This window comes from Dama dama, chromosome 1 (genome assembly GCF_033118175.1).
Source record: "Dama dama isolate Ldn47 chromosome 1, ASM3311817v1, whole genome shotgun sequence".
Classification (NCBI taxonomy): Eukaryota; Metazoa; Chordata; class Mammalia; order Artiodactyla; family Cervidae; genus Dama; species Dama dama.
In genome coordinates this window covers 32,487,884-32,510,131 of record NC_083681.1, presented here as the reverse complement: position 1 = coordinate 32,510,131, position 22,248 = coordinate 32,487,884, and the positions used below count along the sequence as shown (strand labels likewise).

General features: G+C 44.6%; 1 protein-coding gene across 1 annotated transcript in view; it reads right to left on the bottom strand.

The window, feature by feature from the left end:
• Positions 1–1,556: 1,556 nt before the first annotated feature.
• TECTA (tectorin alpha) overlaps positions 1,557–22,248 on the bottom strand; it is an 81,234-nt gene continuing 60,542 nt past the window's right edge. Inside the window, 11 exon segments of the mRNA XM_061146158.1 lie at positions 1,557–2,290; positions 3,301–3,417; positions 3,732–3,819; positions 5,149–5,311; positions 10,100–10,348; positions 11,267–11,430; positions 12,597–12,799; positions 14,020–14,130; positions 17,094–17,398; positions 19,428–19,720; positions 21,860–22,243. Coding sequence (XP_061002141.1) covers positions 2,190–2,290; positions 3,301–3,417; positions 3,732–3,819; positions 5,149–5,311; positions 10,100–10,348; positions 11,267–11,430; positions 12,597–12,799; positions 14,020–14,130; positions 17,094–17,398; positions 19,428–19,720; positions 21,860–22,243 — 2,178 coding nt within the window. The 3' untranslated portion in view covers positions 1,557–2,189.

Below are 22,248 nucleotides of genomic sequence, written 5' to 3'. Positions count from 1 at the left end.
AAAATGAGAGGGAGAAAAAGCTAATGAAATCTCCATCCACCACCACCTCCCAGGATGGAATTAAGGATCAGAGCCCCCTGACGTGAGCAAGAGAGAAACCTTTGTTGTTTAAGCCACTTAGACTCTGGGGTTTTCCATCAGGCCTCCATACCTACCTTATCCTGATGACAAGTGAGGATGTTAACCCTCTGTGAGAAAACCAGAGGCCAAGAATCAAAGTGTGGCCAGAAAGGATTTAATTAAAAATATAAAAAAAACAATTATAGTCTTTAATTTAGAAATTTCTAGTGACTTTGATATGCAGATCAATAAAGAGAAGTTATTACATGGGAAAATATTTCCTCCTTATATATCTTCACTTTAAAATTTGTGTAAGGAAATCATGTGTTAGTTGCTTGTGACCCATGGACTGTAGCCTTCCAGGCTTCTCTGTCCATGGGATTCCCCAGGGGAATCTGTTCCCTTCTCCAGGGGATCTTCCTGACCCAGGGATTGAACCTGGTCTCCTGCATTGCAGGTGGATTCTTTACTGTCTGAGCCACTAGGAAAGCCCAATCAGGTAGAAATAAATAAATGTTACTGTGTTCAACTCAGAATCTGATTGTGAAAACCTACACCTTAGACTCTGGAAATGAGAATTGAACATTAGCTCTGAAGCTGCCGATCTTGAAGTGGGGGAACTCTGGAGCTGAGGATTTTCATGTGAAAAAAGAACATGTGCATAACATCAATTTCCATTACGGTGAGGAAGAAGTACTGCATCTCACCTCGAATGGGCAGTTCATTCCTTAATCCATCTCAATGTTCAGCATTTTCCCAGAAGATCCTAAAATGTCCAAGTTGAAGCAGACGCCTATTTTTCTCCATCAATACCACTTGTCTTCCTGGCTGCCCAGCAGCTATGGCTGCCAAGCTAGAGCCTGCAGACCCTCCTGGGGGCTGAGAGAACAAAGCCGCTCGGCCCAGACTCAGTCTACACCCCACTTCTTCAGTCCAGTGACAGCGATCAGCCTTTTATAGGCAAGACAACAGGGATCATCCTCACACTCAGAGCCAAGGACACTAGGATTTCTGCTCAGTGTTTCCCAGAGGTCCCAGGCAATGGCAGAAATACCCTCAGCTTCAATCCAAAACAACTTCAAAATGAACTGGAAGTGGTGTTTACTTTGTTTTTAACCTTAAAAAGAGAGGCACCCCAGGGATGTATTTACCAGGCCCTCCACTTTGTAGTTAATTAGGGTAAATGTGGGTTTTTGTATCATGTACAAAAGAGGCCACTGCCTGCTTCTCTCCTACTCAGCACCTTACTGAACGCCCCGCTAATGCTCTGTCAGAACAAACAGCCACATAACAAAACGCATAGGAGCTCCGGCCAGCAGGGCCGACCTGCTCCAACCCCTGCTGCTCTAGCTGCCTCTTTGTTTATATCAGAGGATGTTATTTGGTGTGCAAAGCTTAACATTGATATGAATGATTCTGGCCACCGAATAATGAGAATAATTGAACACAGAGTTTATTTAAGCATAAAACATATTAAAAATTATTCGGTTGATTTGTAAAAGAGAAGAGTCTGGGTCTGAAGGGAAGGATGGGGGGTGGGGTTCCCCAGGTCAGCAAACAATATACGAAGTGGACACTCGGCCCTGGCAGGACTGGCGGACTCGAGGGCAGGGTGGGGAGAACGCAGGATCATGGGAGGTCAGACACTTCCAAACATCGGAGGGACCCCCTCAGAGGGAGTCAAGCCTTCCAACCACTGCTTCTCAATGTTCACTATCATTCCACCAGGCCCGCCCTCTGTAAAAACTGTGATCCAGACACAGCGCTGGATCTACTGGTGGGGTAGATTTCTCTGGTTAGATTTCCAGGTAGAATTTTCTCACTAGAATTTTTTCCTTTACTGGATTTTCCTGTGAACCCAAGGTTCCTAGTGACAACTGTTTGGAAATATTAGGCAAGATACATGTTTTCCACAGCTGACTTTTATAAGCCGGGTTGCATACTCTGAAAGTGGCGGGGGGGGGGTGGCTTTTCCCTCTTTTCTGGAATTCTGACCATATGGGGGAGATGGTATCACTTTGAGACTGTGGACAATTTCAAATAGGTTCTGACTTAAGGGCACACACCTTATCGCCTACAGGGGGTCAAAGTAAGTAAATTACAGTACTTTATATATAACCTTGAGTGAATTATGAGGTCGTGCCTGACTTATAGACAAAATGCCATAATGAAATCTGGGTCATGACGAGAAGCAGCATCCAAACTTGAAGTTCGATGGAAGAATTAGAGGCTGTGAACAGAAAGAGAGACATGGTAAGTCCTATGAAAAAATGTACCTGCTTGACATGGATCAGCCATCCTGGTGGATTCAAATAAAGGCACCTGCTTTCTTCAATGCCAAGAACCCACTTTCTCCAAATGGACTTGACTGTGGCAGCAAGGAAGTGAAATTAACTCAACCTCTAGATGAATCCTACTAATTCAAAGGGTACCAGGGAAACCTGGTAGCTAAGGCTACTGCAGTAAAGTGTGTTTGATGGATCACGCACCCCAGTCTTAGACTTGGGGGTCAGATTTAAGGTCAATGCTTGATTCTTAAATGCCTGGATGTGTGTGTGTGTTCAGTCGCTCAGTCGTGTCTGACTCTTTGCGACCCCATGGACTATCGCCCTCCAGGCTCCTCTGTTCATGGGATTTGTCAGGCAAGAATACTGAAGTGGGTTGCCATTTCCTCCTCCAGGGGATCTTCCTGACCCAGGGATCGAACCCTCGATTTCCGTGTCTCCCACATTGGCAGGCAGATTTTTTGCCACTAGCACCACCTATTATAGGGAAGCCCTATTAAATGGCTGGATAACTTTCTTTTAAAAAAAAAAAAATTCCATCTTTTAGATAAAAGATCAGGTTTAAAAACAAAAAGATCCTCATATTCCTTGAGTGGGCTTCCATGGAGGCTCAGCGGTAAAGAATGTACCTGCCAATGCAGGAGACGTGGGTTCAATCCCTGGGTCAAAAAAAATCCCCTGGAGAAGGAAATGGCAACCCATTTAGTATTCTGGCCTGGGAAATCCCATGGAGAGAGGCGCCTGGAAGGCTACAGTCCATGGAGGTGCATCAGACATGACTTAGTGATGCAACAACAACAATAAATTCTTTGGGTGTTTGCTTCGTCTTTCCTTCTTACTTCCTGGAAGTCTCACAGGTCAGCTGCTGACCCACTGGGCCTTGCATTGGAACGTCTCCTCTTGAAGTCAAGAACGTCCTGTGCCCCCGGCTGCCTGCCCAGGGCTGTGTGCTCACCTCGGCAGCTCTTGCCATCCTCCTGCAGGGCGCCGGTCACGCAGCTGCACAGGGGCCCATCCACCCGGCTCGTGCAAATCTGCTCACATCCTCCGTTGTCCTCACACCAGTCCAGCCCTGAAAGACAGCCCTGGACAAGTTACCTGCAGACAGTCTAGCTCTTCAACTCATATCTACGGGCAAGGCTTTACAGAGAGGAGTGGCAAGGGAAAAGGCCTAGTACTGTCATGCGTTTTTAGTAGTCCATGAAAGGATGTCACTATGGACACCTGTGATTACGGCAGCCTTTGCAAACTGGGGACCCCAAACAGGCGTCCTCAAGCTCCTGGTTCACCAGGTCCATGTCATAAGCACAACACACCCCAGAGCCAGCCTGAATCTTCAAATCCCTTTGTTTGAATCATTTATAGTGTTTTAGGGAACATACATACTTTTTCTCCTAATAGGTCCCACTGAAATGATCTGTTCTTTAGGTTCCTTGGTATAATCTGTGGCAGTCCTGGAATTTTGAGGGCAAGTCTGAAAGACAGAACACCAAAGGGAACATTTCACACAATTAAGCTGATAACTTATTCTTCACCACATCCTCACCTCCAAAAGAGGCAGGGGCTCAGCCTGGAGCTCTATTGCAGCTCAGATTAATTAGAAGCAATGTATTCTTGATCATTGAACCCCCTGGGACTTGGGGCTTTATGTTGAACAGAATTTAATATATTCTCTACACTAGAATTAGATTCAAAGAGGCTCCCTTCCTAGGAAGGAGGATCCTGTATCAGATCAGATAGTAATGTATAGACCAGCATCGGTAAGCAGCTCGGGCCATCGCCTACATCTCAATTCTGCCAACATGTTGCTGTTCAGTAGCTCAGTCACGTCTGACTCTTTTTTGCGACCCCGTAGACTTTCAGGCTCCTCTGTCCATGGGATTTTTCAGGCAAGAACACTGGAGTGGGTATCTTGCCATTTCCTCCTCCAGCGGATCTTCCCAACCCATGGATGAAACCCTCGTCTCCTGCATGGGCAAGCAGGTATTTTACCACTGAGCCACCTGGGAAGCCATCTGTCAACATGAGGTGAGGGTAAAGCTGCAATGTTAAGGGTTAGGGGCCAGGGACCAGCGCAGTAAAACCTTAGGGACATAGCTGTACATGGTGGAGATATAAGCCTGGTGTGGACCAGATGATGAGTTTGTCACCTCATCTGCGAGTCCCTCAGAGCCCCAGGCCCAGAGCATGGATCTGGATAATCTGTGGGATAGTCCCTGTCTAAAGGAGACCTGGATAAAGTACATACTGAGCCTGGGAGTTTGCTTCCAAGTGGAGGAGAGCTTGCCCCCAGCCTTCACTTCAGAAGCAGGTGACTTGGCTCCTTGAGGTTCTGGCATAGTAGTTCTCAAATAGGGCCAGTTTTTCACCGAGGGGACACTGGGCAATTCCAGGAGGCATTTCAGCTGTTGTAAGAGGTGTCTAGTGGGTGGAGGTCAGAGATGTGCTGAACAGTCAACAGAGCACAGGGCAGCCCCACAGCAAAGAATCATTTGGTCCAAAATGTCAGTAGCGCTGAGGTTTAAGAAACCCTGGCCTAGTGTGACACCAACAACAGACTGACATTTCAGAGAGAGAGAAGAGTAAACGGTCATCACTCTACCCTGCTCTCTTATTGTTCCAGCAGATGGCTATCACTCCTGGGCATCTGAAGATGGTTGTTATTCAGCCACCACCAGGTACCTTGAGCCCTAAAAAAGAAACTCTAAAGAGTGACAGAACTTGGCGTTCACCATCCCCATGTGGGGAAATCTGAGGCCGTGAGAAATAAAGATGCACGTTGAATTTCCACACCCTCACTTACTATTTTACAGGAGTACTTTTCTGAATCGCAGAGGGACACGGCGCAGTGTAGGTGGACTTCATCATAGTCCCCAATGAACTTAAAGACCGTGACGTGGAAGCGGCAGGTGAGGGAGACGCCATTCTCCTCGATGCCAATGGTGTTGTCTTTAATGTTCTGACACCTGTTCAGAAAGAAAGGGACTCTCAGCTTCACACGTTCATGTCCCACACAAAACCATCAGGCACAGTAAAAATGCCTTTGAGTTTGAAAGTGACCTCTGGAGTGTGTAGGCTTGTCATTTGTTAGGACTCCCTTACAGTTTCATAGTTTGTTGGAAAAGCGTCAAATAGCGCCTCAAATTAGCATCTTAACTGCAACTAAAGACAAAATGACCGGAGGGCCTGTACTCAATTTCCCAACACGTCAGTTTCCCATCCCTCTCCTTCAGAATGCTGTGTTTTACGGATATCAGTTAAACAAACACAAGATGAGCCCCTACATCTTCTGTACTTTCTCAGTTAATTAACAATTTGGGGAGGGGCCCCTTTTTCAAGCTCTATTGGGAAGTCTCCCTATGAGTGAGAGCGCGTGGGAGCTGGAGAAGACAGACAGCTGAAGGGACCACCCTCCTCCCCTCTTTGCAGTCCTGGGCCAATAGGCGAGGGATGAAGGTATCTGCCTCCACTTGCTGGCTTTCCCAAATGGACCGCAGTCTCCTATGCCCAGGGTCTTTTCACATGCTGTTTCCCCACCTGGAAGCCTTTCTGCACGTCTAACTAACCCTGCTCTTTCTCCAATGCCCATCTCTGGTTCCCCCTCCAGTATAAGTATGCCCTGACCAGGCAGGAACAAGTAACCTTGCCTGAATTTGCCGACAACACCCTGCTGAGCCCCTGGGGAATATGAACCAAGGTGTAATTGTCACTGTGTCTCCAACACACTGATGGGCATGCAGTAAGTATTTCAAAAGAAGAGGTGGTACATATATACAATGGAATATTACTCAGACATTAAAAAGAATGGAATAATGCCATTTGCACAAATGGATGGACCTGGAGATTATCAAACTAAATCAGTCAAAGAAAGACAAATATCATATGATATCGCTAATATGAGGAATCTGAAAAAAAAATGATAAAACGTAAGTTGACTCACAGACTTAAAAAAAGAACTTATGGTTACCAAATGGGTAGGGTGGGGGGAAGGGAGAGATTGGGAGTTTGGGGTTGACATGTACACACTGCTATATTTAAAATACATAACCAACAAGGACCTACTGTAAAAAATAAATAAAATTTTTAAATAAAAAAGAATATTTAGATGTTGTGTAGTCAAACTTATACAAATATTTGCCTGAAAAATAAAAGCTATGACACTTCTTTTAACTCCAAGGGAACGTTTCTCTGTGTGTGTGTGTGTGTGTGTGTGTGTATACACAGTTATACATAAATTGTATTTTTACTTTTGGAACATTACAGTATTAACTCTCAGAACTGTTTTCTTTGAAATGTGGGTGTTAAGTATAAAACATTATATTTAATTTTTAGACCCCCAAAAAACTCTGGAAATAATCAGTGAATGAATGAATGAATTGTGCTTCCATGGCCAAGGCTGGCCCATGGCAGCCAAGAAGCTCTTTAAAAAAATCTAATCAAGATAAAAAGGGTAGTTCTTCTCCTTATGTTTTCTTACCCTGGCCCACAGAATTCAATCATTTAGTGATAAGGAAAATTTTAAATTGATGTTATTCTTCAGGATCCCCACACCTGCTCAGTTTGGTAATTCAGTCTGTAAGGTAATAGTTTCCTAAAAGCTTTGAAACAAAAACTTACTAGCCATACTTTTCCTTGTCACTGTGACTCATCTGAATAATCTAAATTGGTTCAAGGATTCTACAATGTTCTCAGCCCTCTGGTCTTCATGGAGCTCCTCCCTCCTTTTTAAAAAAAATATTTGTTTGTCTGTGTCAGGTCTTAGTTGCAGCACGTGGGATCTTCTACCTTCCTCTCAGCATGCAGGATCTTTAGTTCCGGCATGTGAGATCCAGTTCCCTGACAAGGGATGGAACCCAGGCCCCCTGCACTGAGAATGCAGAATCTTAGCCACTGGACCACCAGGAAAGTCCCCATACCTTCCCTCTTAACTAGACCCCCAACCCCCAGAGAGATGATTTGAGATTTAAGTGTCAGAAAAACAGGAAGCACAAGGAAGGGGCCTCGGGAAGCAGGGACAGGCTGTCTGGATGTTGCCTTAGGGGGCTAACAAACTGAACACTAGGATCCTTTGTCCACAATCGGAAGGACAGTGTCCTTTCCTCCGTCTGGGCATACAAAGAGAACAGAGAAGTGACTTTCATGTGCTCAGACCTTTGCATCACTGGTAGACAGTGGTGGCATCTCTGCACCCCCACCCTGTATAGCTGGAGAGAAGCAGCTGACCCCCCACCCCCAAATTCCAATGCAGAACCATTCTGTTGCTCAGTCATTCTGCACTGATCATCAGTTTTTCCATAAGCTCACTGGAAAAAAAAAGAAAAAACAATAACCACATTCCCCCAAGAAAGGTCAAAAGGACTCATGAATTAAAATTCTCTCACATGATGAAATTACTTCTCACCCAACAACAGTTTAATTTGAAGACCTTCATCCAGACCCTGGGGGAAGCTGAGATTTATGAACGTGCTCACTTACTCTCCCTCTCTGGGTCAACTCTATTAAATACTATTTAAAAAATGCTAAATGCCACAGTGTCCTTCAAAGGCGGTCCGAGCCCACCCACCAGGGTTTGTACAGTGGCTCAAATTGTAGCCCTTTTACTTTGGGAGAAAAGACCATGATGGGGTGGAGAGCAAGGGAACACATGGAGAAAGAGACCTGTTACATTAGCCTGAGCATCTGGATCTGCAAGATACCATGTAATCCTCAAGCCCTTCCCTCCGCCTCCAGGGAGGCTAAAACTCAACCCAGAAAGGTAGTGCCTTAATGAGGCCTTTGCCAAAAATCCCATTTGACGCCTTAGCAACCCAGGCCACAAGCCACACCTGGCCAGGTAGGGAGTTGATGCATCTTGGTACCTGAAAGATTCTTCCTCTGCCCCTAGCTGGTTAGGTAGCCTTGGGTGAGCTGTATTCAGGCTCTGAGCCTGTTCATCTGCAAAATAGTGGATGTTTATTATTTGTCTGCCTAGAAGCATAGTCTTCTTTGGGGGGATTATTCCTTCCCTCCCCAATTTCATGGCTAATTATACCCTATCCATAGCACCCCAGAGAAGGATGCTGACTCAGGCCTGAGATAGGGTTCAAGAAACACTATTCCCAAATCTGGCACCTTGAATATTTTTTTTTTTTTTTAACCTTGAATATTTTCAACTGAAGGAGTTTGAGAAAAATGACAGAATCAGGAAGCTGACTCTTCTCCCCTGAAAGAGGCCATAAAACTCTCCTGTGAGAGGTACACTAAAGGAAAGGAGCATTCTTATCTCCAAAGTCAAGGGGGTGCTGAGAAGAGTCTGAAGAGTCTGGCTGAGATTTCCCTCAGTTCACTACAGTGACCACACACGATTGACCTATCATATCCACAACTGTCCACTCTTTGTCAAACGGGGCAAAACGATACTCAGTTTAAACGATTTCTTAGAGTCTCCATTTCCGTATGAAGACTCCCATGTCATGTAAAATTTATATTAAATAAATGTGTATGCTTTTCTCCTGTTAATCTTTGTCCATATAATTTTCAGACCCAGCCAGGAACCCTAAGAGGGTCAAAAAAACTGTCCTCCTCGACACTAGGCACTTTAATGTTGCATCTTCTCCAAACGAAGAAGAGGGAATCCATCTAAGAAAAGCTAATCATACTCCTTCCCAGGGATTCCCTGAATTGGGATTAGAAGGAATGCTCATCCCTGGGGTTTACAATGCTGAAAAAATGCCGGTGTCTAATGAGGACAATGAGAAAGACAGAGACAATGATAGAAACAGAGAGACAAGGGATAGAGGGAGGGAGGGAGTGTTGACAGCAACTGGCCCCCTGAACCCAATTATTCCTGAAGCCACATCTACTTATGTGATTCGGTTTTGTAAACGTTAAGTACTTTGTTTTTGCATAAACTTTTTTGAAATGATCTCTACCACTTATAAAAGAAAGAATTTTGATTAATACAGTCATCTGCTTTTAAGAATTCATGTACTAGGGTGATGGAAATGTTCCCAAATTAGACTATGGTGATGGTTGCACTTCTCTGTAAATTTACCAAAAATTGTTGAATTTTACACTTAGAGCAAATGTGTTTTACTGCACATAAATTATGTATGCAATAAACCTGTTAAGAAATTATTGTTGCTGGACAAAACCACTAAGTGTTTTTAAAAAATAAAGATAATTATCATGATTGTTGATTGGTTCATAGTCTTTTCTTCTTTTTCATTCACCCATTCATTCATTCAATAATTTTGTTGCATAACCACTATTTTTCAGGAAATATACTAGGTGCTGGGCACATACTGGTGAGTAGAAAAACTCACCTACAGGCTATTCATCCAATTCCTTTTAAATTTTGATAGATGCATTATTCACCAACTTTAGTAATTCTCATTACCTCCTTTCATTTGTAGATAATCCACATTCAACTCAGATTGAAATTCAAAGTAGGCAGGACAAAATGCCCTGTTTGATCACATTGAGAATAGAGCATTTTATAGTTAATACCACAGAAAACTGGTGATCTACCACTAAATTGTTGTGTGACTTCAAGAATTGCTTGATCTCATTAAGCCTCAGCCTTCCCGTCTATAAAAAAGGAGCTTATCATATTTACTTCATATATTGTCGTGAGGATTAGATAGTTCTTGGGTCCAAAATGCTGGTCGTGTAATAGTCAACAAATGTTAGTTACCATTCTCTTCCCTAAAAAAGATGTAGACAAATCTAACACTAAAGGCTCTGAGACTGTCCTTCGAGAAGAGGCTACCCACCCTCCTTCAATGATGAAGTATCGGAGCTTGTCGTTGCTGTCACGGGATGGGGTGGCGTAGCATTTGTTCAGCGTCAGAATGAGATGTGTGGCATCAGCTCCGACCACAAAGACCCCAACGTACAGCACATCTCGAGTTGTCAGCACAACTTCACCCTGGCGGTAAGGATGTTTGTAGGAGGCGTTTTTGTAGAGTGCCATCTTGGTGGTGAAGCTGCCTTCTTGAGTTGGAACCGTCAGGTTAATGACACTATAAGGGAAAAAGTTGTGGACTTAAAAAAATATTCACAACCTAAAAGTTGAGAGTTATGTTTTATTTGGTGGGAAATTGTAGGACTTCAAGTGACCCTGACAGAACTGCTCCAAGAATGGGAGGGGAGGGGCCAGGTTATATAGAAGTTTTGCAACAAAGGGCCAGTAATCTGAACATCCAAAAATTATTGTTAATTAAAGAAAACCAGATATCCCAAGTTAAGGAATTTAGTGCTTTTCTATGTATGGGAAGATGCAAGAGTCTGGGCTCACTGAAATCATTCCTTGGATATGCACCTCAGCTATCTGGGGCCAGTATCCTGTTTTCACATCTTAAGCTTCTTTTTCTCAGGGCTGAACTTAGGGAGTGGCTACAGTCTGGTGGCTGCTAGATGGCAGGTATTCTTTCCTTCCTGAGTTGCCTCAAGTCTCATCAGCTCACCATTCATGGTGGCTGCCATCACTGATGACTGTGACATCCTTTGTTTACTGACATGGCAGGAAATATTCCGGTTCTCACAGTCATGAGTAGGGAACCCCGAACGATGTTATCGATCTAATTACCTACCATTTTCCAAGCTGAAAATGCAGAGGGAAAGCCAAGGAAGAGAGAATTAAAGTCTAATGGCCATTAAAATTAAACTAAAAATTCACTTCCTCAGTGCCCCTCTCCCCTGGCACATTTCAAGTGCTCAATGCCCACATACAGCTATTGCATTGGGCAGTACAGATATGGGACATTTCCATCCCTGTAGAAAGTTCTATCGAACAGCACTGGTGTAAGACATCTGAGTTCAGAAAACATGAATTATTCTTTCCTAGTGCTTCAAAGACAGATGCTAGCAATTTTGATTAGGCTAACCTTAACTGTCAAGGAAAAGACAGAGCGATGTGCACAGCCCGTGAGATTCTCTACCTTAGCATAGGCTTCACAACGGAGTCCAAGGAGATCTTGATATCCAGCTCATAAGCACATGAAAATTCCACATTGATTGTCCTGTCCCTGGTGATGATGTTGCCAGTATTGTTGGCACTTTCGATCCAAATAGTGTTTTTATACATGATATGAGTGCCATTGGACTGCAGAGCAAAGGAAGGTCAGAAATCATTAAATCTGGGTGTGAGTATGTGGCTTGCATTTTAAATCCATGGGCCTGAAAGTGGATAAATGGCTTCATTCCATACATAACCCAGAGGCCAGTATAAATCAGGATGGAGTTAGTCTCAGCATTTAGTAAGTAAGAAAAAAGTATTAAATGGATGGCAACAGCACCCTTCAGTCTGATAACTCTGAATGCCCAACAAGGGTGATTTCATGTACCACTGAATTCTAAGTACTACCAGCCCCCAGTTATCTGTGGGAACCCAAGCTGGGGACAGCATGAAGTATTGCCATCCCGAGGTAATATACATATCATCTTTCAATTCTTAATTCAAAATCCCCTCTCTGTCAAATCTTGTACCAGGCACGCCCACAAGTTCCAAAATGGATACATGCATGTTTTACCATCTTGCTCCTTTCGCTCGCTGATTAAAAAGTGTTAATGAACAAAATATATAGTTAACAAAATATATATTACCATATGTAAAATAGATAGCCAGTGGGAATTTTCTGTGTGACACAGGGAGCTCAACCCAGTGTTCCATGACAACCCGGAGGGGCAGGGAGCGGAAGGTGGGAGGAAGTTTCGAGAGGGAGGGGACATATGTATACCTGTGGCTGATTCATGTCAATGACTGGCAGAAACCAGCACAATATCGTAAAGCAAATATTTTTCAATAAAAAAATTAAAAAAAAAAAGATGGCGGGAAGGCACAGGAGGAAGAGAAGTGAGATGCTTTGCTAACCTAGAAACTGGACAGCCCAAGACAAAAAGTTGTGACCTTGCTATATTTCTGCAGCCAACTGTTAAATGATGTCTGGGACACCCTTGCCCCTCAAAATAGCTGAAGCCAGCTGTCTTTACCTGGAAGAACAATAAAAGCACGAAAGAGATAAAAACATGTGTCAACGTTCAGGGCAAAGGATGACAGCAGACAGGGCAAAGCAGGGAAGGAAGTCTGTCACTTATCTTGCTTTCACTTCAACCAACCACTTAGCACTCAATGATGGGTGTCTTTTGCTGTCTTCCAAGGAGCATGTTTCTAAGTTAGACCCCTGAAGCTGGCTTAAGGACGATCAATGCGCAAACGCCCAGAGCTGCCACCACCAAGGCCGGGTGCTCCTTCTGGCCCCCGCTGCTCACCTGCACAATGTTGCCACAGTTCCCTTTGGTGTTGTTGATCTGAAAGGAGATAAAGTCCTCGCCCTCAATGCCGGTACACTGCCTGTCATTGACCCGCACGCCCTCCCTCTCGAAGCCGAGCTGGAAGAGCTTGCACTTAGATATGGACACTTCCATCTGAGACGCCTTGCAGGTCACCTCTGCATCAATGATGTCGTGGGAGTCTGTGGGGACACAGGTATTATGACAGGTGAGTCACTGTGAGCTCCCCTTGCTGCGGGAGTGGGCGTGGTACCCTGTCCTCGTCAGAATAGGCTGATGATCTTCACACGGAGGCTTTGGCATATCTAACAGAGCTCTGATCAATCTCAATGAGTGTATGAAGTCATTCAAAGCAATAACCTGAGCAATGCTAGAGACTTTTTTTAAAAGACGTAAATGCTATACAAAGCATCTTTGGTCCTTTCTTCTTAAACCCAGGATTCCTGTTCCACTCTGGTAGTAGCTACTCTTGTAAGCTCCATACCGTGTCTAGCTTGCTGTGGCCTGGCTAAAAAACATGATTCAAGTGAGGGCAGCCCTAGGCAGGATGCCCTACAGCCCAGCTGGTACCCAGGCCAGCACTAGGAGCTCTTGTTTTTTGTCATGGGATGCACCAATGGGCATTTTCCATGAGTGCACAAACACAGGCTAACAAGCAGTAAAGAAACAGAGAGAAACACTTTCATCTGCCCTGGTGAAACCTTTGAACAGCTCACGTGATCCCCTCCTGCGGAGCCTTCTGGTCAACCAGGCTTTCATTTGATGATGCTAAACGTAGCACATGCCTCCTGAGTTCCCTGGTTCAACCAAGGGCACGGAGCTGGGAAGCAAAGCAGCTCCCCTTCAAGCTGACAAAACAGGTGTGCTCTGGGCCAGGGACAAGGTCATTGCTACTTTAAGGGGGCTGTGGTTAAGAACAGGACGTGGAGCCCTAATTGCTTGCAGTTTGCGTCAACATTTCAGTTTCCTTTGGGACCTGCTGAAAAGCTTCAGGGAAGGTAAGCTGGCTTTAAACACGTATTTAAGTACCTGGCACTCTCGTCCTGATTGTTTCATGTTTTCGCAAAACCACCCTATCTCTCTGTGAGTCTAAAAGATCAATTTGGATCTCTCTGAGGTTGAACGTGGCCTCAGACGGAGCTGACTGCTTCTATGAATGTACAAATTTACATTTATCATTTATTGAAGAAAGGGATGTAGCTACAAGGAAATGAACATTAGCCTACTTTGAAGAGGTCGGGTTCCTTTCTTGTTCTGCTTAAATGCTCATGAAAACTTCGTCATTTGGGTTTCTGACCCACAGTGTGGGACACACGGTCTCCCATCCGGGAGCTTTCCTACAGGGCTGCCAGGCGTCTCCCATTGGGCCTGTCTTGGGGGTGGGGCGACAGGTATCACTCACTGTTTCCATAGGGAGGGGGTTCAATGCAGCCACACAGCTCCCCTCCATTTTCCAGCTCACAGGTTCGGTTGGGACAGTCCACCCCCACACAAGGATCTTCAACCACTCCTGCTAAAAAGGAAAACAAACAGAAACACACACAACCTGATTTTCACTCCAATGCCCAGCAGCATGTGGTCATATTCTGAACTTGCCACTCCAATGGACCTGGTGATGGTCAGATGGCACAAATTCACAGATAGGGCAGCCTTCCAGGAAGTAATGACGATAGCTAATAATTGGGTCTTTGCTATGTGTTTCATGCTTTGGTGGCATTATCTCTTCCAACCCTTACAATCTCTGCCAGCTAACTAGTATAACTTGGCATCACAGCTGAAATGTACCCAAAGTCACACACAAGTGAAGGTAAGTGAGGAGGATGGGAGACACAAACAAGCTGAACTACCAGCATGTCCCAAGATTCCTGCACTTACTGCTCTGTACCACCATTGTGTGCATCAGAATCTTTACATTTATATAAGCTGTAGAGTCCAAATCATTTACCTCTATATTCCCAATACCTGGCCACCTCACAGTAGATGTTCAACAAGTAGTTGTCAAGAATGAAGATTTCAGGGCCAGTAAGGTCCCAGAGAGGTCCCTTAAACCAGGATTTCTTAGTCTTTTTTTTTTTGTTCCTGATTCATGGTCCACATGCTTCTACTTAATTTTGTAAAAACAGACAAACAAAACTCTACACACAACTCGCCAGCATTGACTGAGATTAATGGCACTTTTTTTGCCAAAACAGGGAAAACTCTAAGTAAAATACAAATGTATGTGAAGTGTCATCACCAACAGATTACAAACAGTATTTCTGTAGCAGATGAGCCCATAGGCCACCTGCAAGCTCATTAACATCTCAGTTTGAGAACCACTAATGGAAAACACTTTCTTTTAGACACTCATTTCTTTATTTAAAGACGCTTGCTCCCTATCCAGGTGTAATAATCTTCCTCGTTGTCATGGTTTCTAACAGTAAGTGTTAAAGAAACAGCCATGATTCAACTCCAGCATGAGCCAAGTTAGCTTCAAGAGTTTAAAAACAAAACAAAACAAACCCCTCAAGCTGTCCCGTAACTGCAGATGCTTCTCCTGACCTTCTGCTAAATAGCTATTATGACAGGTGAGAGGACAGGAATGGAGTCACATCCGTCTGTCTTAATTCCTAGAAAGGTGTCTAAAGTAGAGCCCTCACCATCAGTTAAATACACTTACTTATTATTTTTGCAGTTTAAACTTCTTATTTTGTATAGAGGAATGGCCAATTAACAGTGTTGTCATAGTTTCAGGTGAACAATGAAGGGACCCAACCATACATGTACATGTATCCATTCTCCCCCAAACTCCCCTTCCGTCCAGGCTGCCACAACATCAAGCAGAGTCCCCTGGGCTATACAGTAGCCCTTTGTTGGTTATCCATTTCACATTTGGCAGTATGTACATGACCATTCCAAATTCCCTAACCATCCCTTCTCCCATCCTTCCTCCCTGCAACCATCAGTTTGTGCTCTAAACCAGTGAAGCTCTTTCTGTTTTGTAAATAAGTTCACTTGTATAATTTCTTTTCAGACTCCACACATAAGGGATGCCATAGGATATTTCTTATCCTCTGTCTGACTTACTTCATTCAGTATGAGACTCTCTAGGTCCACCCTTGTTGCTACAAGTGGCATTATTTCTTTTTAGGGCTAAGTAATATTCCACCAAATATACTTATTTCTTAAAAGCTTCTTTTTCTAAAGACCCATTTACCACCGAGTGTGTTCAGCACCTAAGACAGTGCTAAGCACACAGCAGCCACCCAATGACTGTGCTGGTTGATTAACACAATATGCAAACCACCCAGGAGAATGAGGGGGAAAACGTGTGGAGGTTACAGCTCCCGAGAAGGCGAAAACCTCACTTACAAACAGAGTGGGCCATTTACTACTTGGCAAATACAGCATGCCCAACACAGAGGTAAGTTTTGAGGTTAAAAACAAAAACTGACATTTTTTTTAAAAATTCCAGACAATTTCTGAAGTTCAAAACAGTTTAGGCTCTTTAAAGTATTGCTTATTAACAGAAGAGGGTGAAATATTAAAGCTATCAAACAAAACATTTCTATTGATTGCCAACAGAAACTACTCCATTTGCTTAAGAGTTTCTGAAATCACTGAGTGCATATTTTAATTATTGACATTGTTTTTAGGTTCTGAGTTGTGTATTCCTACTCTTGTCAGGTGTGGCGTGCAGAAAAACTGATGAGAACACTCCGTCTTGAAGCAAACAGGGCCAGTTTTCACGGCGGTACCCATATGCACGTGGTGGTGTGACTTGAGGGACAAGCACACACTGCAATGTCACACTGCATTCATGGGACAGAGTGACCATTTCTGTACATGGACACACATACACAGATATGACAAATTTATGTGCATTTAGGCACACACTTACTTGCTCCATCTATCTGATTAACATGGCAAGAAAACAAAGAGAATAATGGATAATGGACATCAAAATAGTTTTCTTACTACAGAAAAAAATGCAAGAGTCTATAGATTTTTATTTTATCAATAGCACACGTATAATCCCTTTATAAAGCTAATCATGGCTTCCTTGCAATCAGGCAGATACAGCCAGCTCAATCTGCCATTTGCCACCTGCCTTCTCTTTGTGATCTGGGCTCTGACTCATGTGAAAGGAGCCTTTGGAGAGCTGAATTTGGGGCACTGAAATCAATTAGGAGTCCCATGCTCTGTCCTGCTATCTTAGAAGTCACTACACTGGTGCTCTTCCAACCCAGAGAACCCCACCTTCCTCAGTTGATATTCTGAATTCCATAACTGGACCTAGGGGGGAGTCAAGCTCCACTGAAAGTGCCCCCTCACAGAATCTCCTGCAGCCCACATCTCTCCACCCTTCAACCCCCAAAGCAGATCTATAGGTTGAGATGGAGACCAGCCGGCGAGGCCTGGACAAAGTGACGCCACTGGCCAAGCTGTGCTTTCTGACTCAGAGAAGAGTCTGCAGAAATAAAATAATTCCCTTACAGCAATTCTCCTTCTCAATCCACTCGGTGCTGAGGATTCCGAAGGAGCGGCAGGACTCCCCGTAGGCGGCCAGGGAGCCACACAGCTGGAACTTCTTGAGGTTGTAGCAGCCGTCCAGGTAGCAGGACTCGTAGAAGGGGAGGGGGTCGAGCAGCCCGTAGCAGGGCTGGAAGAAGCCCTTCATGTCCGTGAGCTTCAGGCAGTAGCCGTCTCCCTGCATGTTCTGGATGTGCACGTTGTCGCACATGGCTGCGTACTGTGAGAACTGCAGCTCGTTGCAGCTGGGGGTGAAAGACGTGGTCAGACTAGGAGGCAACACCAGGCATCTGAGATGGCCAGTGGGGGTGGGAGTGCGGGTGGGGGGAGGGGAGACCACAGTGGTGACCTCTTCAGCTCACCCAGAAGTGAGTATGGGTGCTGACCCCAAGCTTAACCCAGGCTAGGATTCGAAAGCCAAGGTAATTTCTCCTGTTACACCACTGGGATGAGCGAGGGTAAAACAAAATGATAGTAGCCAATGTGGCAGGCAAGGGTAGATATTGATATAATAACCATTAACCATTGACGTGGGCTTCCCTGGTGGCTCAGTGGTAAAAAAAAAAAAACCCGCCTGCCAATGCAAGATATGCAGCTTCGACCCCTGGGTTGGGAAGATCCCCTAGGGAAGGAAAAGGCAACCCACTCCACTGGGTTGCCTTTTATCCTTATCCTTGCCTCCTGGAAAATTCCATGGACAGAGGAGCCTGGAGGGCTACAGTCTATGGGGTCACCGAGTTGGACACCATCAACTCTGTTGTTTAGCAACTATAACAACCACCTTTGATATAATTGACTGATATGATTGATGCAATAACTATTAACAGATATTGCTATAATAACCAATAACAATAATGATAATTACATTATTATTAATCAAAAATAAAAGTAATAACTGTTGTTAAAATAAAAGATTTGAAAGGACATCCAGGAGCTTCTAAACCACTTCCAGTTTAGTTACCAGAGACCATAAGGAAAATCTTCACAAGAAAATTGGTGTCAGGCTAAAACCATTTATAAAAGAAGAAAAAAAGGAAATAAGAAAGGAAAGGAAACTCAAACAGAATGATGATTCCTAAGGAGGAGCTGAATCTTGCTCATCTTTGGAAGCCCCAGAATAGTATAATGTGCAAAGGAGTCATTTTTCTAACTGTGGGTCCCAGAAGTGACATTTTAGAGAAAGCATCACATTAGGAATTCTGAAATCTAATCCAGGCTTTGCCACTTACTGTGCCCCCTCATCTAAATCATTCCACTCTAGCCTCCGCTGCACCTAGAAAAGGAAGAGACTGGACCAGATTGTGCCCAAGGTTCTTTCCAGCTCTGGGTCCCACAATTCACAGGATGGTCTAATTTATGGCACATTTTTCAGTCTACACCTGCAGAAAAGTCAAAGAGGGTTGAGAGCTTCATTCCCACATCTGGGAATTCAGCTGATGTTTGGCATGTTAAAGCTCAAGGGGACAGAATCATTATACAAGCAAAGAAATGCCACGAAAGAGAAGTGTATCTCTAGAACTTGAGAGGAATTAACATGATTGGGCAGTCCAGAAGGACTCTTAAGTTTAACACCTTTGAAATAACTTGCTTAGCTCCTTCTATCTCAGCTGGCCAGAGAGGGGCCTGATAATAACCTCAGTGACTTCTACTTTCTTGTTTTCTTGGGCTTTCTAGACTCCCACCAACTTCTGCCTACGCAACCAAGCCTCTGGTAAGAGGTACAGATAGCACTGGTAGTAAAGTACCTGCCTGCCAATGCAGGAGACATAAGAGACGCAGGCTCAATCCCTGGGTCAGGAAGAGCGCCTGGAGAAGGGCATGGTGACCCACAGCAGTAGTCTTGCCTGGAGAATTCCATGGACAGAGGAGGCTGGCAGGTTATATGACTGAAGTGACTTAGCATGAGCAGACATGAAGTCTCAGCACTAGGGAGCAAGGTATGACCCTCTTCTCCTGTGTTAACTCTTAATCCCACCCTCAGCAAGGATGCCCAGTTGCAGTTAAATTAAACTTGACCAGTTGGCCAGCTGGTCAAGGCTTTAGAGTTCTAATCCTGGGAACACTCTTCTGTTTGGCCAAGGGCTGGATGACACAAAAATTTAGACTTATCATCTAAACCTAGTTACTTCCTCTGCTGTTCAAGAAATTACTGTGCCTGTTTGTATGATGAAAACTCCAAAGATCTTGGGCTTAGCTCTTTGTAGGAGAGGAAGGGTGGTGCTATATGAAGTGCCTTTCTCATCAACATCTGTCATAGACACAGGAGGACTGGGACCACTGAATCTAGTGACTAGAGACTCTCACCTCTTCTGCATGCCATTGGTTTTCCAGCTCTGGGCCAGCACCACGCTGCTCACCACTGGCTTCCCCCGCAAGGTCACGTAATCATCACTTAAGTCCCCATTGAAGTTGCCACAAAGGCCACACACTTTGTTCTGCAGCCTCTCACTGATGCTGATTTTTATGACATTGTAACCGTTGTAGTAGATCTGGATGTCGGGGCTGGTGTCAATCACCAGGAACCCCTCACTGCTGTAGATTTTGGTTGCCAGGCCAGTTATGAACGGAACATTCACTTGTGTGCCATTCACCTGTTAAAGGAGAAAGAAGTAAATGACCCCCAAAGCAGAGATTGGCAAATATTTACTGTAAAAGTCCTGAGTAAACATTTTAGGCTTTGCAGCCCATATGATCTATCCTCGTGGCAAAAAAAGCAGCCACAGACAAAAGTAACTAAATGAGCAAGTCTGTGTTCCACTAAAGCTTTATTTACAAGAACAGGCAGCAAGGAGATTTGGCCGAATTTCAGATTTTGCTGATGCCTACCCAGGAATTTGAGTGCTCACTCATCTTACTGTCCACAGTTCCTCCCAAAGAAGCAAACTATGGTGGCAGAGAGATTAAAATAAAAATGATGGAAAGGTATAATGCACAAGAAGTGGCTAGATTTTTGTATAAAACTTTCTCCAGCATAAACCAATTACTGAAAACAAAATCCCAATCCTGCGCTAAGGAGAGTCTAACAATGGTTAAAATGAATCTGGGGATCATTGCTATGTTTATTGTTTTCTTATTTTATAATGTTCGAACAGGAGATGCCCTCCCAGAGGTCCTATAGGCACGGTATTTTCTCCAGTTGTCATTTTCTTGCTTTAAAACAGTTTCTTTTCTTAGCCCTTAGGATAGAACATAACATGCCTTTCCTGTACTTACCAAAGAAATTGTTCTTTTTCCCCCCCTAGGTTATCAGTAACTTTTGTTGCTTTAAAAAACATAGCAGAAGCCTTATAAAAAATATGATTGTTTACTATTTTGGTGGCTGGGAGTATTTTATTTAGCACAATGTCAGTTCTGCTCTCAGGTGATCCCTTTTTGCTTTCTTGCTGATATATTCTGGGCCCACGCAGTCATGTCCATGTGGGCCAATTTGCAAAAGGAATTAGAGTGTCAAAAACAGTAGCAGATTAACTTTCATTGAAGTTAAAAACCAGTATTAAAATCCAGACTCTTCCTTTTAAGCTTGCAAAACCCTACCAGTCTTTTGCCTAATGCTGGATACTAAGCTATTCGATGACTATTTAAATAAAGATACTCCCAGTGCATGATTATCTGAGCCAGTGGTGGAAGGCAGATACAGTACCACTCAATTCCAAAAACATTAATATGCCTGTGCTGGCTCTCTCCCTGGCCCTCTCTAGCTGGAATCTGCAACACGTGGCGGGGCGGGCGCCGGACTCCATGGTTCCAGTCCGCCTGCTGTGGGCAGACTGGTTTAGCTGAGTGACTGGGAGTCACTACCACTACTTCAGAGCAGATTATCTTCTCAGATGGAAGGATGGGAGGAATCCAGGTCGGAGTGGTGCATTAGTTTATGGGGATGGGTTGGAGATTCACATTTATTTATATACCGTTGTAACATTCACAAGAAACCCGGCAACTCTCCTAGAGAAGAGCCAACCCTAAGAGAAATCCACCATCTGTCTCCTCTGTGCTCTTTCCCTCGGCGTGTCATTAGGGGGCGCTCTCATAGTGAGGGACGATCCCTCCCACCCGTTTTGATTTAAGTAGTTGTGTTTACAGGCAAACGCTTGCTGTCTTTCATTTTTCTAGAAAGGATGGCAGAGATGAAAGAGTCGGTCTTCATTCAGGTGGCAGAGCCAAGAATAATTTTAAACTCTTATAAACAAATGAGAATCTTTTTGGAAATTAATTCAGATTAAAAGCTGACTTATCTACCATTTTATCACCGGAAGCTTTATTAGCATACACGCTGACCTTATGTCCTCGAGATACTGTACATATCCTGCAAGGCCTTTGGAATCGTATGTGCTAAGTCATTTCAGTTGTGTCCAACTCTTTGTGACTCTATGGACCGTGGCCCGCCAGGGTCCTCTGTCCATGGGATTCTCCAGGCAAGAATACTGGAGTGGGTTGCCTTGTCTTCCTCCAGGGGATCTTCCCCACCCCGTAACTGAACCCACATCTCTTATGTCTTGGGCATTGGCAGGTGGATTCTTCACCACTGGTACGTGAAGGGCTAAATGGGACCCTTGCTTACGCCTGTAAAATCTTTACACTTTCAACTCTCTAAAATCTGGTTATCTGTGTACGGTATGTATGAAATAAACAGCCTGTTAAAGTCATTATCCGGGAAAACCATAGTAAACAGCCCCCTAGATCGGCCCTCATTCCAGGGCACATTTCTTAAGAATCAAGGACAGGCTCGTCACCTTGACTGTGTTCCGGTCGCTGATGAGAATCTGCTCTTCGTTAATGTAGAAATAGACGGGCGAAATGATGGTGAGATTGGGGGCCGACCACTTGTCGAAGTTGATGATGAGCTGGAAGGAGATGTCGGGGAGCTTCTGGCAGATAGTGGAGAGCACGAAGGCGCAGTTGGCTGGGAAGCGGAGGAAGGCGCCGTCGAAGGTGCGGAAGACGCCGCCGCCGGCCGCCAGGCAGTAGGAGGTCTTGGTGCTGAAGCAGCCGCGCACCCCGCTGCGCAGCGCGCACTCCTCGTCCGACTTGCACTGGCGCGGGTCGCACTGGATCAGGTTGCGCCGGAAACAGCGGCACCGCCGCGTGCAGTCGCTGTTCCAGAACAGCTGCTTGGGCTGGA